Below are 19,573 nucleotides of genomic sequence, written 5' to 3' on the forward strand. Positions count from 1 at the left end.
AAACATACATCTACTGACTTCAGACTAAGGATCATCTCAAAGCGCACTAAATCTCAATATAAATTATAATCAAGCATTACAGAGCATGCCAATGTCAAATGCGTCAAACTAGAAATTGTGCCCGACTTGCATCTGCTATTGAGAGAGCCTTGTACACTTTGAATTTCATCTACTGGTCACTGCAGGTAACAAACAAGTAAAAGAATGTTTCACAAACCATATTTCATCAATACCATGCATAAGCTGGTAAGTCCTGTATTACACATGAACTATATATAAATCTTAGTGCGGAAATATAGAAATTGGCAAAATATCTGTTCAAAACTAAGTTCCTTGGATTAGGAGACCCAAAGCGATGTACACATTCGGTTACTACTTCTGCAATTGGCATTTAGCACCGCTAGACACACCATCTCATCAACTACATAAATATCCTATACTTTTCAGGTGATACACCATTCTCGTTGATAATGTCTCCTAACACACATGCCCTGCCAAATCCCCCATTCTCATCCCATGCCTAATAATGGCTTCAATTTCAATACTCTCATAATTATCATTAACAAATACTTCCAAAAAACATTTTCACTATTTAAACCATCGCATGACACAATCCAGATGCAGTGCCTCCACAATGCCATTGTATGATCTGAACTATGACATGGGGTATGAAGATGTAGGATGCAGGCAGGGCCAATACTGTTTGGTTTTAGTCATTGCAACATTTCAAAATACAACTTTTATCAAAAATATTTTGTCAATAAAAACACAAAACCTTTGGTCAGATATTACAATGCCAACAAGTCTATCTACTGGGTTTTTTCCCTTTTCCAATTTGTTGTAACACTGACAAATTTTGCACCAATAAAACAATAAAATTCATGTTGGTCTATGTAAGCTGTGATTGATGTTAGAAACCTTCAACATAATTCCAACTCGGTTAGAATCCTTCCGCATAATTCCGACTTGTGGAGTGCAAAATAGGAATATAACATCTACAGGTTATACCCAATGGAGGTTATCATCTTGGCTCTAATTTAGCAATTGTCTACTGGCAATTTAGGAGTTGTAAACGGGCCGATAGTATAACACATATAGCCTTCACTTCCTCAATGTGTAGTTGCACATTTGAGTATTGGAAGTAAAATATCACATAAGAGCACTAATTCAGATTAATCCAGGCTAGCTGAAATGTTCCGTGCATCGATGTGGCCACTTTAAGCGCACATGTGTGTACACCAGCGCTTTCAGTGAACGATAGTGATTCGAGGCTGCACCCAATGAAACACGCACTGACGTCACTCGTCACATGAGTGGCTCTACAAGCCAAATATAGCCTGCCTCCAGATTCTAACATCACACACTTGACCAATATTATCACAAAGACTCCAGTCAGTAGCTGCCGCGTGATATGATGATAATAATAATAACTACTTGTCTACTTTATCAAAAGAATGTGTTATGCTTTTCCGAAAAAAAAAGAGCAATTCCAGACTCTAATTACCTTGTTTACCATATAAATGTAGTGTGCTACAAGTACTGCCATTCTACCTGAATAATGAGCATTTCTGTCCAAGTGACAATTATAGTCATAATTACAGTACAACAGCTTGACCTTGTGTCGCTTGAGTCTGGTAGTGATGTCACTGCGTGTATGCATTTTGGGATGCATAGCCTCAGAATCACAGCATAATACGCTAGTGTGTGGAGGCGGGCATAAACGGATCACTTTCTCAAATAGAGACACATTTTTACATCGCAATCAAACTGGAAGCGACACCAGGTGTAGCTGGTCGCCATAGCAACCTTCAAGAATGAAGTCTAGAAATAACTTGGTTATAATATTATTACCTGCTTTTTCATAAAATAAAAATATGTTACACAACATAAAGCATTTATACCGTACATATATTCAACAAATTAATCAGCACACTAACGATGCCCATTAATTGCTCTCATCACACTCATCAATACCCATTGCCATCAACAATGCAGAACTACAACTAAGTCATCAACTATCCATACACATGGTACAAAGACAAATTTTAGAATAATAGTTCAAAGTAGTCAAGTTTCTCTACTACAACAAACAACACATCAAGATGAACACATTGAACAGGAACACAGATAAAAGAACATTTCTTACAGCGATACACAATCCCACAATTCAATTGAGGGCACTTCTTCTACATAAAAAAGGGGCAAGGGTTTCACTTGTATTTAAAAAAATTGTTGCCATAAATCATTTTTTTTTTTTTCATTGCACTTGGTGCCACAATATACTTGCAATCAATTAAAATATTTATAAAATTAGTCATTTTAATGGGCATTCAAACTTTTTTCTTTTTGAAAGAGTCACTTTATAAATAGCAAAATAGTTTCTCCCTGATTTCATAAAGCCTTTAGTATTACAATTCCAACAATTCAAGCCTCCATACATTCATGGCAATTTCTCTTTTTAAGAATGTGATGGAGACTAGTCCCAATGACAGGGTAGATCCAGAGGACAGGGTACATAGTCTCCAACACATTATTGAGCAAGTCATCCCACATACTGAGAATATACTGATCTTATAATTCCATGGAGTTAGGACATTGACAGGGTTTGATTTACTTTGAAAAACTTGCATAGCAATTTTTAGCGAAAATATTATTTAGGTGATGTTCTTATAATATTACCATATGTTTACATCGTAAAATATTGCTATACAAGCTGATATTTGTGTAGCAGGTTGTCCAAAATGGGGAGCATTTTGCTCCACGACACAAGTTAAATCGAACCCTGACATTGGATATAAAACTATGGCGTTTGATAAACTGTGGAGTTTGATATAAAAATTCCAGCTTGAGAAATGTATGATTTAAACTCCCTGTAATTTAAAGGACTACATGGGCTATTCCAGTTGAAATCCACCCCCTATGGAAGACACAACCTTTATCTTCCACACAGGGAGTGTGAATTTCAAATGAAGTTACCTGAATGGGTGACATCATTTGAAATCTACCTTCCCTGTTTAAGAGATTAAGGTTGTGTGTCCCATATAGGGGTGTATGGATTTCATACAGAACAGCCCAACAGCCACTCTATTCCTCCAGGATCTGTTGGACCTTTTCTTTGTCACAAAAAATGGAAATAAAGCTGTTTCAATGTTTCAACATCATGCACTTTTCACATTTAAAATAAAATCACTTTTTGCTCACATTCAAACATGTGAGAATCCGGACATACCATAACAATAATTAACATCCAAGATTCAATAGCAATTGGAAAAAAAAGTTCAGAAACAAGAAAAACATCAGTATACGACTAGTAACATTTTGTCTATAGATACTACTGAAACCAACATTACTTATTTCACATCTTGAAACACATTTTTCAAATGACCATGAAAGAAACCAAGCTTCTTTGGATCCATTTAATTGATGGATATCAAAAAAAGTATATTTATGTAATTTACTGGATTATCTATCATTTACTGTATCTCAAGCTCAGTTGATAGAGCATACACCAAGTAAAGAAGGTTGAAAAAAAAACCACTCAAGATGTATTAACGGGTTCTGTTTAATCCTTTGGCTATTATCCATGTTAGTGAAATTTGTTCAGAATGCTAATGCTTGGTTTCTTTTATGGCCAATTACTCATTACTGCTTTAACATAACTTTATGTGCCAGATCTTAACTTACTTTATATTACACGTCATATACTTGACAAATCATCATTGCGCCTAACCCTATTTTGACTTTGTCATCAATTAAATAGTACTCATATTGTCACTATCCGCCGTCTGTAACAATCTTAGAAGGTCACACCTATGGTGACCCTCTATGGCTGTTCAAAAGCTTCACATGCAGTGATTCTCTTCACATTTGCCGTGGGACATAGAACCTAAGCATTGGCAAAGTTCACAAACAAAATTGTGGTCAACTATCTTCCTTCACTATGAGAGGCATTTGCAATAAATATTAAAATAGTCGCATGCTGAGCTTTCACTTGTTATTGCTGAAATCCTTTATATGGATCCATTTTAAGTGCAGGTGCAGGAAGCCACACTTGTATTTTCCGGGAGCTGTCGGCAAGGATCCATATAAAGCAATGAAGCTGTCAGCATTCTCATTTTGTATATTCTATGAACACGTTGCTTATGCTTAGTTTAGCTTCAAAATTCAAATACCACATCTTAAAATTAAAAAACAAAACAATACAAAACAGAATTTGGTATTACTCCATAGTAATCGCATACCGCAAGATGCTAGGTTTTAGGTAGGATTTAATAAGTGCAAAGCACCTATTCATGTCACATCCAAGCAGACAATATGTGCAACGCACCGAGTGTCGTCTGCGCCATAGGACATTTTTCTATATCCAAAGACATCGCAGAAAAGACATGTTAGATACAATATGCAACAGGTGATATATATATTTTACATTACCAATATACAAATAACAAGCTTTTATTATATATATCAAAAGGGAAGAATATTTTTTTAATTGTTTTTGCTTACGCAAACTTAGGAGTGATCACACACTTGACTATCATACCTTCGGTCAAAGTTTAAGGGTCAATTTGCAGAATACATGAGCATATTTCATGATATCCTGCATACCTGCTGTGCTTCATCTCGTCCTAACTTGCTCAATGACCAACAAAGGTGGTACATAGAAGCCAATTGATTACACACTCTTTGCTAGCACCTGTGCAGCTGTACAACATATTCCACTGTGTAAACATCTATCTTCCAAAAAGGTTAGGCAAAGAAAGCCAAGTGACATTTTCAACCACTTTCATGTTGGCTACACTTTGTTGAGTCCTCAATCCATTGTTAACTCTTAACAAAAACTATGCAGGAGTTCCAAAGGGTTTGGGACTTATGACTACTTCACTTGGCTTCAGCTAAACCTTTAGAAAGATGAGTTTATTTTATTACTAACATCCATTTTGCCATTACTTAAATAGATGCTGCACTAAATCCAACTGACTCCTTCTTAACATCACCTTTCATCATTCAGTGTACAACTCTCCAGTGATCACTCCCTTTCACCTAAAATAATTCCCATATATTTCTTGTATTTAAGGTTGAATTTTCATTAATGCTGTTTACCTTTGAAGACATATTACTTATTTGACAGTCCCTTTTCAGGAATTGCTCATATCAAGACCGTGGTGGCACTGTACAATTGACATGCAAGTTGTCCCTACCATTGTTGCTACCCTTCACAGATGTTTTTGACCCTTAATCTGTCATTGTAAGCAGCAATTAATGGAAATTCTTCCTTATCAAATAGAAGTCATTAGGAAAGGCCCCAATTTTAATCCTACTAATCACAAATCTACATTTTGGGATAGGCAAATTGGCTGTAATCTATGACTATTCACTCTGCCCTGGTCAGATATATGATCCAGCACTTGGTGCCACTGTCAGTTAATCTTCTGACACTCATCACTACAGGTATTGTGTAACAGACCCTCGCCAATTTGCTGCACACTTACGAAAGAATTTCTGCTACAATTGATCTTATAGGACTCTACAAACTGAGCCTATCCTGTGAACTTGACAAGAGCCATACAGGACCTACTTGTGTGATACTCTATCAATCTCTATAGGCAAAACAATTGGTTTTTTGTTATAATTTCACAAAGGTGCTTGCCAGTCACCTAATTTGCAAAGCCCACTTCTTGGTGCACATACAGGCATTGCATCCCAACTTCCTATTTTAAACAAAATGCTATGAGTCCTGCCTATTACATGTTTTAATGGAGAAGTCACTACCATCACTCAGCAATTAAGAGTAGGCTAAACAAAGCACTAAGTACATGAGATTTGTGGAATTTTCAGTATGGATACACGGTCATGACGCAGCGAGCTTTTAACAACCACCTTCCAATTAATGTTCTTGTGCATACTTAGCAATTTGCAAACAGCTTTGCTAGTGACCATAGTAAAAGTAGCACTCTTTTAAAACAACATACCCTTAATTGCTCACAACATGATGATGGTCAACTTCAAAACATGTCCATACTTGTATGTGTTAATAAACTCTTGGCCAAATAACTGCACTCATTTCTTATTAGCATTTGTGCCAGGGAGCCCCGTCTGCATACTATCGAGACAGACCTTGTCAGAAAAACACTACTCTTTAGGCTCTACCGTACATATTTTGTGAGAATATTCAAAACAAGAATAGCATTCTCTTTATGCATTCTCAGAGTGTCACCAAGTGTTTTCATACATCCAAAAAGACTACAGTGTATACTCTATTACGGATATCTACACCTAGATCAACTATACATCTATCGCTTATATAAAAGGACTCAAGGCCATAAAAACAACTTTTTCTGCAAGTTCAATTGAATTTGGTACCGTATCAATAGTTTTACCAAAAAATGAAAGAATACACTACTATATAAAGTATTAGGTTTTCTTGAAATTACCACACTTTTTGTTATCACAAATACACAGTTAATCCTGAGGCAGTGATTCTGATAGTTGTTGAGGAGGGGTTCAATAAAACCTTTCTAGTACTTACCAATACAGGTAGGAGAATGTTGTTATTATAAATTGTGCATATTCGTTTTGTTAGTAGGTTTAGATTCGATAAAAGAGCTGTTTACTACAAATGGTCACAACCTCAATCCCAGACAAAGTTCAAGACAAGGACCTATCCTGTTTCTTCTCTGATGAACCATGATACTGAATATCGCAAGCTCTCTCATTACTAAACCCAAGTTTGTCACCTTTGTCTCATCCTGTACAAGTCTTGAACTTTGCCTACTGTTACTGAGGACCGCAGTGTTTTTCTTGTGATAATTTAACAGCTTGAAATGTTCAGTTGCGTGTACTGATGCACTGATAAAAGCTAGGCACACTCACAGGTACACAAAACCAAACAACATCAAATGCTAACAGTTAAATATTAAGTCATTAAATTTTCTTGGTTTTAACATCGATCGATAAATCGTTTTTGATCAAATTCACTAAATCATGATAATTGTTGTACTATAAGTTCCCAACTACATTAATTGTATACTTTTTTCTGGAGCGAACAGCGTTATAGAACAACCACCCAAATAGGTATTAGAATTTGTTGAGAGAGCCAGCCAGCCAGCCCTTTTGTTATATCTCCTGTATCACATTGGCTTCCCTCAGAGTCAATGTTTCTTGCTCATTGCGGACACCAAGTGGTACTCGTCATTTTTCAATGACTTCTTGTACTACATGTTTATAAAAACATCTCTATTAAGGAGATATTTGTTATTGCCCGGATTGCTTACAATTACACCTTAGTAACATAAGGTTTCTCATGCAAACTTCAGCTCATATCAGGTTGAAGATTTCCTTCCCCATGTACATGTATGTTGGGGTTCCCACATAATCTCACTATACATGTAAAGATCATGTCTTGAGCCTTTTTTTAACCCCTCCAACTTCTATTCATCAAGGGTTCGGAAGATTGCATGTTCGAGGCATATAAACGGTGCAGCATTTATTCGTTGATTATCCATGTGGACGGCCAACGAGAACGTTCGCTGCAGCACTAACGAAATAAAAGTCACCTTTCTCTCTCTGGGGTAAGTTGTAGTACGCATTCACATGGTGTTCAGTAGACCAAGACTATGTAGGTCCATTGTTCCATTCGAGCAAATTGTCAATTTTCGATTGGTTACATCCGTTGAAGAGGATCGGTGTTAGAGCTTATCCGGAGTCATTTCAATGCAGACACCGGTGTACGATGTATCAATGCTATCACTCTCTGTGTTTCATTGTTTATTGCACAAAGCAGTTTTAAACACAGTCGCTTTTGACAAATTTCTGTCATTGTTTTCCTGCAACATGTCATAGCGAAAACTCACCGATCATTCACTCACTATTCCAGTCAAAAAGTTCAAAACAGGGTTAAAAATCGTTCACGACTTTACAAGTAGCAGACGACGCAAGATGAAGAGTTTATTTGAAAGTTCTTAGTAGACTGAGACACCGCTGAGCTTAATTGTTGATTAGCAACAAACACGCAGGACGCCCTCGCTCAATTGGCGACATAATTTAGTTTGTGTGTGGCTTCTTCGGCTTTGGTGGCTTTGGTTTGAGTTTGCTTGACTCTTGCACTTTTTTCTTGAGTAAAAGTACTTTCTGTAACCTGGAGCAATGAAAAAAATATGAAAAAAAAAATGGCTAAATTAGATGGGTGTTTTCACTGGACTTTTTTCACAAAACCACAATTACACCAAACACAAAAAAAAAATTGACAAAACTTTAAAAAAAATACAGACACCAGGAGTTGGGCCATTATAAACCAGCTTGGTTTCTATGGCGATAGCATGGCCAGGGATATGTTTGTTTTTTAATTTCTTTTCTCTCCTCCAGGTTACAGACAACCACTCAAGAAAAAAAAATCATGCAAGAGTAGGCAAGAAAAAAGAACACTGGTAAATACCCTTGAATGGGTCGGTAAAAACAGCACATCAGGTGCGATCCCACTGGGACAAAATGCATTGTGCTATCATCCAACTGACCAACTCATGGATATTCCCAGTAAACAAAAAAAAGTATAAATAAAAAAATTAAGACCTTGTACCACCGATACCGGGTGAACACAGTGCAGGCTTCACCGCATAATTTGATTGCACTAGGAGCTCAGACCTGGTGGGCAAGAAAAGTATCCGCTTATCCACTGTGCAGGAAATAATAAAGGTGCTCAAGTCTTTATTAGTACATGAGAAAGAAAAATATGAATGATGAGACAAGTGATTATGCTGGAATACAATCAGCATTGCATTATCATGGGATTGCCATTCCTTGTCCACTTGCATTTCTTTGTCTGTGAAAGACTTCACGGCAGAAGATACATTGAGCAATATTATCAGCTGGGAAATGTAAAATTATAATGATCCACAATAAAAAGGTCTTTGAAATAATTTAAAAAAAGATTCACGTGCCAAGAAAGATTGGAGTACTTCATTGAATTCAAGCTTAGTGTATTCTTTAAAGAAACTGGTCATGAATTCAAAAGATTGAAACCTTTGATAATTTCTCTACACCACCTAGGACATTCCCAATCTCGCCGCTTCATATGATATTTGTCTTCTTATGACCCAACCATAATGAGAAGTTTCCAACTTAATGAAAACCTTGGCATGCATTTGTGAAAAAAAAACATTGACATAGAGACATATCAGGCAGCATGCAAAAATGCACTTACAAAACAAGCTCTCACATTTGCGCACACTCACCCCCACTCGCGTAGGCAGGAAAACAAGGACCTCATTTTTCACTTGATTTAAAACATACTAACCGAGGACTCACACATCCGTTCTTAATCGCTATACCGTGGACCTCACTCACACACACCAGACCACTTGCTATCCAACAGTGGCCCGTCCTATACCACCCATAGGTGGACCCGTTTTAAATGCATTTTTACGTTATTTGCGATGTCTTGGATATATTTAAAACACCAAGGACGTCCACGGTTACCGGGTGTCCTCATTTGACATGTGTGTATCCTTGTGTGTGTCCTCGTTTGCCTGGCTACGTAAATGCTTACATAGTCACACACACCCCATGCACCAACATTGTCTCTCACACACACACACACCCCCCACCTACATGAACAGGTAGCTCTCCAAACCTGGCTGAATGGGTATACTTGATAAATATTTAGCTGTTAATTATGAAATGATACGAACAGTACGTCCACCTGCACCTCCGACATTTCACAATGTCATTTTGAAGATATCATAACAACTTTTTCTATTTACCCTACATGCAGTCAATTTAGTCGGTTTTCTTGGGTGCGCTTGCTATTATGTTGTCATTGGATCTTACCTTTCATTTTTAAAGCCCAACCATGTCCTACTGCACTAATATTCTATACTGACATTACTGCATATCTATACTCTGTCCAGCTTGAAGTGAGAATTAATATTCACACTCCATGCTCACAACACAGCAGCTCTCTTACTGGGCTGTGATGTTTTAGACTTGAGTCAATATGGCCATGAGTTCAAGCACACTGCTGTAAAGCCTATTAAATTCTATAAGCTTATTTCTCACTTCAACCCAATGTGGCTATGACTTCTAATGTACACAAGTATGTTGATTTGCAACTATATAGCACACAACAAACTTATTTCTCACTTCAAAGCAGGGGGAGTATAGCAACAAGTTAATGCCCATATCATACTAGTACTACTAGTAGTCGCAGAGAGTGACAGAAACATCACTATATTGTGCTTGGCCTTAAATTCGGTAGTGACATTGGTGCGTATTTTGCTACTCGCAATCGAATTGTGCACGTAAAGTGTGCAAAAGCGATTTGTCGGCACGCTGAAATAGCATTGACATCACTACCAAACTTTAGGTGAACCACAGTTTAGTTATCAAATCTAGGTAGCGATTGTAAAAGGTTGCCAGCGTCTCAAGTCGTGGCTAGCAATGTTGCTAGAAAGTTGAAGTCAGCTGGTTACTATTTGACACTGGGACATGCTTCTGATCGAGATATCAGCAACGAATATAGACATGAAAAACATCACCAAAAATCTCTACGCTCACTGTCACTGCTTAGTATAAAACAGGCATTATTAACCCCTGAGCACTACCTGCCGATCTAACATTGCCTCCGATTGGTCAATTACATGATGTCTTCACTTTAATCACCAATCAGAATGGAGCTTTGCAAATAATTCACCCCAATTTTTTTGTGTGGTGAAATTATTCTAACAATGTGGCTGATTGGTCCAATTGATAATGAAAACTTCTTTTTGGCCAATCGGCAGGTAGTTCTCATGGGGTTTTAAGCGAAGGATGAGGGGAGAAAAACCACACAGTACTTACTCCATTTTCTGGTTTGACTTGTACGCTTGGATTTGCGTGGGAGTGAGGTACTCCATCAGATCCAACGACTCCTTGATCTTCATCAGCAGGTCATACTTCTCCTTTCCTTTCACCTGAATAATAGAATAGGAACCATATCATTGGTTAGTAATGACTTATTTGACCTCCAATGACCTTGAAATGACCTTTGCAAACATGTGATCATGGGCGCGCAAGTGTTTGTCACAAACTGTCATAATTTACCATCCTGTATTTTTAATGTCTACCAAATATATATAGAGAAAAGGATAGCATCCAGTTTCCCTCCAGTGACAGAAAATGTATGTGGCATGATCTGATCTGCTATGAACAGTAGCTATAGTTACACTATCTGATCTCTTGATTTCATTGTTTTTGTCATGATGCATTTATGCTCTTATTCAATTCTAATGTCTTGTGTGATACATTGCAAATCAGGGGCAGCTACAGAGGCTGGTGGTACAGACCGGCATGAAGTAAGATCCTGGGCTTGTTATATAACAACATTCCTTATTGTGTACATTAATGCTCTGCAGGCTAGACACAGGATTCAACATAAAATGTCAAAAAAGTTTTGAGATATTTTCTCAAAATATCAACAGCTATCTGAAGAACCACTGAACCAATATACGCTTGATTGTACTCATTTCAATGCATTTTTCATGCCGATTCCAAATATGGTTATGAAAATTTACAATTATGACATTTTTGAATTTAAAAAAAATTGTGGAGCTTGTCGTCTGCAGTCAACATCTGCAAGGAGAGAGTTAAACAAAGATGTTGAAGCCGAAAAAGTCATGAGACGGACCTCTGAATCATCAGAATGGTCCTAGTTTTCAAACCTCCACATTTTATGGTACAGGTATTATGCTTTTTTTTATTACTTCATTTTTGTATTTAAGTGTACACTTGTACTATTTTTTAATTGATTAATGCTATTTTTATCAATATTATTAAAAAATGCTTCTTGTCTGCTATTTTGTAGCCCACTTACAAATATAGTGTATATTTGTTCATCCTCTGTCTTCCTCTTCTTCCCTCCAATCGTCGTGACCTCAAATGATGACGTCACTTTGCTCGCTGAAATAAAAGAAGAACAATACTCATGAATGAAATGAACAACAAGAAATAATTTATGCTGATATTTAAACACTAATTATGTGAAACAAACATGGGACAGGGCCTTATGATTTACTGAGCAGGGCAAAAGTGAGATAAATTGAACTTAATCAAAACATGTCTGAATTGAAATTGTTCTTGTATGAAAGAAAAGGACTGCTTTTACAGAATGTTGATATAGGCCGATGCCAAATTCTGGAGTTTTTATTTTATTCGGGGGTATTATTCTAGTATATATTTATGACAAAAACACTTTGTAATAATTGAAACATGCCTGAACACATACATGTGCACCCCCCCCCACACACACACACACCCCTGACACACCCAACACATAGAGCTCAACAAAGACATAAACATACACACCCCACATGCAAACACACACCCAAACAAACACATCCCACACACTACAATATCTCCACCATTTAAACCATCGCTTTTAACCCTGCCATCCCTGGCATAATTAAATCATGTCTCACAGAAAAACCACACTCGCCAAAAAAACATTATACACTTGGCTAAAATTTTGAAGTGGACGTCCGTCTCAAAAGAAACCACTTGAAGCTTTGACCACTGGTCAGTCAGTCAGCCTGCATTGTGTGATCCTACCAGTCATGCATGCAGTACATACAAGAGAGCTCAAGTCTCGTTCATTTGCATACGGACCTACTCAGACTGTACACACACTCGCCAACACAAAATTGGCTGTTAATTTACTGTGGCCGGTGATTGGAACTTTGGCCAAGTGACTCTTCACTCGTCTTTTAATGACCATTGAGCAATGTGCTCATGACACTCTTTGCATTTTGGATTTCACATCTCCCTCTTAAGCACACTATACATAAACGTTTTATAAGCAATTTACCCAATGTGCAAAATAACCTTTAAGATGACCTACCTAGCACTATTTTTTTAAATTTATTAAACTCAACAAGCATACTACATTCCTCTACCTTTTGAAATCAAATTTACAACCCATGACACAAGCTAAAATTGATTACAAAAAGTCTGTATTCAATATTCAATAAACTCTCCTTTTTGCTTGCAGTGCAGAGGCGAGGCAAGGCGAGACAATCTCCCAGACTGGCCTCTTGTGAAATCGCATGAATTAGCTCATGTAATGCCAGACTGACACTTGCACCAATTCTGGACATGTGCAGTGACCCACCTGCTCGTCTGTTTGCAGCATGGCCAGGGAATCGGCTTGGCACATTGGCCAATGGCGGTGCTCCCATCATATGGTCACCACATTCTGTGCATAATGAGCTCAACAAAAGCAGTGGACCAATGTGTCCGTCATGTCTATGCAACATTTAATAAATAATACATGGACTTAGCATTTTTTATGACAATTTTGACTTTTTACATGAGTGTGATCTTCCTCCGCCTGCGAATCGCCGCTTCAAAGTGAAGCGTTTTTGTGTAGACATTTTGCGGGCAAGTTACAAAACAAATATTTAAGAAAATCCTCTAAAATACTCCCATTTGACTATTTACAAACACACTTCCTCCTTTCTTCATTCTATAAGATTTTCAATTGTTATACCTTTGCCCTAGACAAGGCCCCCTACCCATAGAGGTCCCCCAATTTGGATGAAAAGGCCCCTTCTTCGTATGTTGATTGAAGTGTTAGCCATTACCCCACCTGTCACCACTACTACCCACAGCTCGGTCCTAGCACCAGCCAATATTAATACCCTATCACCACGTCCATGTATTACGCACATTCCTGGCCATGTCTGGGGCATCAAGACCCAACGGTCAAATTTCATATTGGGGGCTCAGCAGTAGCTGTAGTGGTCAAATACTCTGACCACTGATAGTGTGGACAGAGGAGAGCTGGGACACAAGCCGCTACCTTAATTGCATTAGTCTGTGGTTTCATAATGAAGTACGCGGTCATCATTATTTCATGTCTTTACGCTCGTTTGAATTTCATATTTTTTGTTCCAAGTAAAAGGTGGATTTATTTATAGGTCTTTGAATAAACATGAGGTGTGAATGTAACTGCAATGCCAGATGACTCATCTACCACACTTATTGACAGAAATTAACTTTTCCACAATTCAATCATTTGACTTCACAAAAGTGACCCATTTTCTGTAATTCTGAAAATAAACTTCATTGTGACAAACCTTCTTGAAACTACTAGCCACATAACTTTTGATTACAAATTCTTTTCGCCAAACAATCTTTTGAATTTTACCATCCACTCTCACATAACAATAATTTTTATAGTAGAGAATAGAGGACAATGCTCCTGGTATCCCAGAACCAATGGGCTGTTCCATTTAAAATCCACACTCCTTGTGCAAGATTTCACTGCCATCTCAATTTCATTTGTACCTTACAGTTCTAAATTTGACACAAATTTGTTTGCAATTCCCAAATCTTCCTCACCCTTTCCATGTTTTGGTTGAACTTGGGAAGGTGATGAATTTAGTTGGGATTCTAAAATCTTCCACAGTTGGGGGGTGTGATTTTCAAATGTAATGGCCCAATAGCAAGCTTGACCATCATCAATTTTTCAGCGACCATTTTGCAGGCAGCGGTGACATAACACCCTAATCCTATTGAAACATTTACACAATATCTTGTCTCTTAACCATGCCACAACACCATGCCATTTTCCCAACCATAGTTTTATTTAATTTCATACGCGAGACCGAGACGATTAATAAAAACTGAAGGCCGGCCTTTAAATTAAGCATAACACTGTGGCACTGAATCTAAGAAAGACTTGCAAGGAGCTTCACTTGCATTTTTTTAATCACAAAACGGTACCCCTTACCAGTGTAGCCTTTACAGCAGCATTGCCTTTCATATGCCCTGCAGACATTTGTTGACCCCTCAAATTGTCCTCATCACTCTTCATCCGTCATTTTTAATACACACATTTAATCACTGATAATCAGTAAAGAGACCAATTTATTCTTTTAAATCATCATCTTTATCCTCATCCTACCGAGTTTTAATCTCAACTAATTACACATTTTACAGAAATAAATATATAAATTGCCCTATCTGCAATTAAGAAATACAAATTGTGTATTTGCTACATCGGCATTTCCGGGGCCTAATAAATGAGCGCCTTTGGCCACAGACAAAAGCAAGCAGGTATACTTGAGATATATATTTGCCGGTGTAGCTGGCATAATAAATCATGAATGACCACGGTTGACCTACAGACATAATTTGTCGAGAGACAACACCGACGTTATCAAGTCATTAGGAGCAAGCAGCCACAAAGGAGCGTGCGCCCCATATGATGTTCTGAAGTGGGTGCTCATGGCAAAAATACACCAGCGAACAAGTACACATAGAGAGGGAAACCAGCATCACTAGTGTGGGTTAAAAAGGTAAAAATAAAAACACCACATGATGACCAGCGACCAGGCCCGTTACGTCTGCAGGTGGTCATAATTAATTATGCATACTTGACGAATGATTTGAAACATTAATTAATGTCATGGAGCGAATACGTCTTCCCAAGACGACAAATTGAAAGAACTTAAATAGCCAGTATGGGATGGCAGAAATTATATTATGGGAGAGGAATTAGATGGGTGGGTGGGTGATATATTACAAACCCATCCGTCATGGTACTATTTTGGAGTTATATCCACTTACATATCTAGGTGGCAGAAATTGAATCAAATAAAAAAATATGAAGGGTATGTGTTGTTTGCATTTACTTGGAACTCGAACAAGTTCTTCTTTCAATCAAATACTACAATGTGTATGTTGGTGGGTGTGTTGGGGGTGTGTGTGTTATAAGTGCAAATGTTACATGTGCAAAGGTAACCACATGTACACAGGGATGAGTGTGGTGGGGGGGGGGGTAAGGACTTAATGTTAACATGTGACAGCAGCAATAAGGTAGATGACACACCACTAATAGTCATATATCCCACGTCAGCAAGGGGGATCAAGTGCCCCTTCCCAAACAGATTGACGCCCCATGTCGGCAATTTGCAGATGAAAGAAGCAATTAACATGAATCCACAATGCCAGCTATTCCCTAAATGTTTCCCCTCCGTTGTGAAAACATTAACGCAAATGGACATAGGTTGTCAGGCTTACCTTGGACATATTGTGGCCTACCCGCCACTATGGATTACATAGAAAACTCTGTCCTTGTTCATTAGTGTAATATGCTGCCGTCAGCTCAACTATGATCGTTATAAACCTGTTACCATTACAAAAACACCCAATTATTCGTGGCATCATTGGATATAACATTATCTTTTGTAATATTACACCCTCAGAACATTATTTTATGGAATAAAGTAACTATTAAAATATAACAAAGTTTAATCATCTTTAATCACTGCTTCTTGCTGATTACACTACCAGCTATTAAATAAGCTTGTGAAATCCCTCATTTGTACATTGCCCCTTGTTTAAATGGTACTGTGCCAACACCTATATGAACCAGGGAAAGGCTAGCATTAGGGTTACATCACAAAGCTTTTTTCTTTTTAATCAGGGGAGGATAATATAAGGAAGAGGACAGATGAGAGAAGGGTTAGCATTTTCTTTTATTGCCAATAGGGATGCTACATGTAAGAGTAGCATTTCAAGAATGTGTAGGGTCATTATATGAATGCTTAAATCTCACCACTAAACTAAGTCATTCATACCATAATCCTTAAATCTCACCACTAAACTAAGTCATTCATACCATAATCCTCAAACCTTACACCCAAACTGCAACCACATACCCTTAAACCTTGTCTTGCCACACCCTAGCTGAAATGAATTTATTGTTGCCATTAAGATTGTTTTCACCATGCAACTTGACCAAAATGGCACAGCCTTGTCCTCGTACCTTCATTTTTGTGATATTTTAAGTCACCAATCATATGCTCAAGAGCCTACGGTTTAACTACATTAAGGTGCTTGAAATGGACGCTGCATATTTCACTTTCATTAAACTCAAAAGGCATTTCAAAAACAATGTGATCATTTTTTCATCCCAATTGCCATCTGCCAGTAACACACAAACATACACACCAGACTCAACATTCCTTCACATTTTTTTTTATCTTCATCTCGTCTCCAACTCTCTTATCATACACAAAAAGATCCTCATAATATCTATATCGAAGCCAAACAATGCAAGCGAGACGGGGGTAAAACGTTATTGTGTCCCGGCGATATTTCTGTACACACGTCAAGTCTCGGGGCTATAAAGAAGCCGGGTTACACCATTCCACACTGAACAAGATTCTATTACCCAAAAATTCACACACTACAAAATATCTTGCAAATCGCATATTATCCCATAAATTTTTTCCACGACTGTTATCCCATGACACAACCAAATGTCCCCAATTTGATCAACTAAAGTGACTTGGTTCATTCTTGTAACAAAATTCAACAAGCTTGGGTTTTTTTGCAGTAACAAATCATTGTTGTGTTGGCTGTGGTCAGCAAAGGGATAAGCCTAATATATAGTTTTACCGTCTGAGCGGCGAGTAATACACATGACCCTTGGGGATAGCCATTGCCGTCAAATTGTGTGCCTCTGTCAATAGTGAAAAAATATATAGGGAACAGGAAAAAACGAGTGCTTCCATCTTTGGTTTAAAAAAATAAAATTGCTGGTTTATTCTGTGTCCCCCCAATCCTTTTGTATAACTTCAACCCCTCCGAAAAACACATTGAGCAAGACCAGTCCATGCACCACAATAGTAACAATGCTTATACAATATACTTCTAATTAAACTGAGAAAGGACAACAAAGCGTGCGTGTGTCTGTATGCTATTTGTGTGGGAGTCCATACTGATCTGTCTACATAATGGGGTAAAGAGCGCATACCACATAAACATCTGCTATATTACTTTTAACTATCATTCAATCGGATTCAATATTTACTTGTACAGTGCCGGCACACATGCGATAAAAATCTTGTCCATTTCATGAGATTTTCTCTCAATCCCCTATCTCTTGACCACAGTAATCCTCACCCTGGTTTTAATTAAAGAAGTGTATTAATTGTCAACATGGTGGTATTATGTCTGAATGCGAGCCTTCCCTCCATTCTTATATTACACATTCAATTTAGTTCGTTATCCTCTTACAGTCCTAACCGTTTTTGTATCAACCCCGTATCCCCCAACGGACAAGCCGCGCACTCTCGCGGGACAGTCTTGTCCTAATTTACCGCCCCGAGGAGCGCGAGGCCCGTCAGCACAGCCCCTGCATTTTGATGTCCATCCGTGGCCGAATGGCAGCCAAGCAACAAATTGAAGTCCGGTCAGTCGGTCACTTCAGCCACTGGTCAAGCTCTGTCCCCCGGCTCTCATGTTCTCAATAGCCCAAATCTGTGCCAGGTTGCTTTTGAATAAAAAAGATTTGCTAGCCTTGCTTGAAGACTAAATGTCAAATCTTGTGTGAATTTGCCCTATTTTTATTAAATCTATATCCGATATGAAAATTGTCCAGTCGCTCCAACCGTCTAATCAAATTTTAATCTAATAGATTATTGAGGATCTGAATTATTAATTGATGAAATAAAATTGTTTAGACCATGTCTGCAACTTACAGGGATTCATTCAAAGGAAGGATTAACTCCTTGATCTCACAATACCCATATTTATTATGATTAATTTATGCGACATAATTTACCGAGTCAAACCAAATTAATCTCTAATCATCTTGCATTATAAACTACTGAAAATAGAGCAAATGCCTGAACTGAGAATGTAAACAGTGATGTGTTCTGATATAATTATGCTGAGCTAAAAAACATCTGCAACAACTAGATAAGAGAAATACAAAACAAGTCTAAAAATGCACCATACAAGGATCCTTGTACACGGATGGTCAACGTTTTTGAGTGCTTACAAGATGGTGGAATCTGATATTGAGCACACACTTCTCGCAGACAAAAATTTGCTTTTCCGTTGTATGTTTAAACCCACAAACACTCCCGGGTAAGATTTCAATGCAAAGATGTGGTGGTCGTCTTAAAAACATGTTTTCTGCACAATATTTAGTCACTTCACCCTCTTTAAAAAGCAGCCTATATATCTAAATTGTGCATTGACTATTCACAAATATTATACTACACTGCATATATACATCTGTATTTTTTCCTATAACAATGGATGAAATGAGCAAATTATTTTTAAAAAGCTTACCACACATTGTATAAAACATAGATTATACTTGAGTTAAACTTTGCTTTTACACCGTCTCCGTCATCTCAACCTGCAAATGTTGTGTCCTGATAAAAGTCATCAACCAATATTGACTCGGATTATGTTCTCACACAAAATGCCAAAGTGTGTCCCAACAATTTGGTTCCAAATGGCAGTTTTCCAGAGTATGTAATCTCAAGACATGCAGCTTTAACCAAATCAGATTCTAAAGCAAGGGTTCTCAACCATTTTTTAACACAACCCCTTTACTTAGAAGTCAGGGGTCACTTGGACCCATGTCAAAAGTGCTGTCATACGTCCCACCTTATTCCTGGATAACTTGTATCTTGTAGCACCGGTAAGTACTAACTAAGAGGTCTCTAGTGGTACCAAGAGGGGGGAGCAAATTAGCAATATTCACAGGTTGTCCCCCTTACCCTTTTCCTCTCTGGAAACT

At 37.8% G+C, this 19,573-nt stretch overlaps 1 protein-coding gene across 1 annotated transcript in view; it reads right to left on the reverse strand.

Annotated features, from left to right (window-relative positions):
* The window catches only part of LOC140156506 (tumor protein 63-like), a 91,832-nt gene that overhangs the window by 14,786 nt on the left and 57,473 nt on the right, over positions 1-19,573 (reverse strand). Inside the window, exons 9-10 of the mRNA XM_072179449.1 lie at positions 11,843-11,928; positions 10,831-10,943 (exon numbers count right to left, since the gene is read on the reverse strand). Coding sequence (XP_072035550.1) covers positions 10,831-10,943; positions 11,843-11,928 — 199 coding nt within the window. The remainder of the gene's footprint in view (positions 1-10,830; positions 10,944-11,842; positions 11,929-19,573) is intronic.

This window comes from Amphiura filiformis, chromosome 7 (assembly GCF_039555335.1).
Source record: "Amphiura filiformis chromosome 7, Afil_fr2py, whole genome shotgun sequence".
NCBI classification, from domain to species: Eukaryota; Metazoa; Echinodermata; class Ophiuroidea; order Amphilepidida; family Amphiuridae; genus Amphiura; species Amphiura filiformis.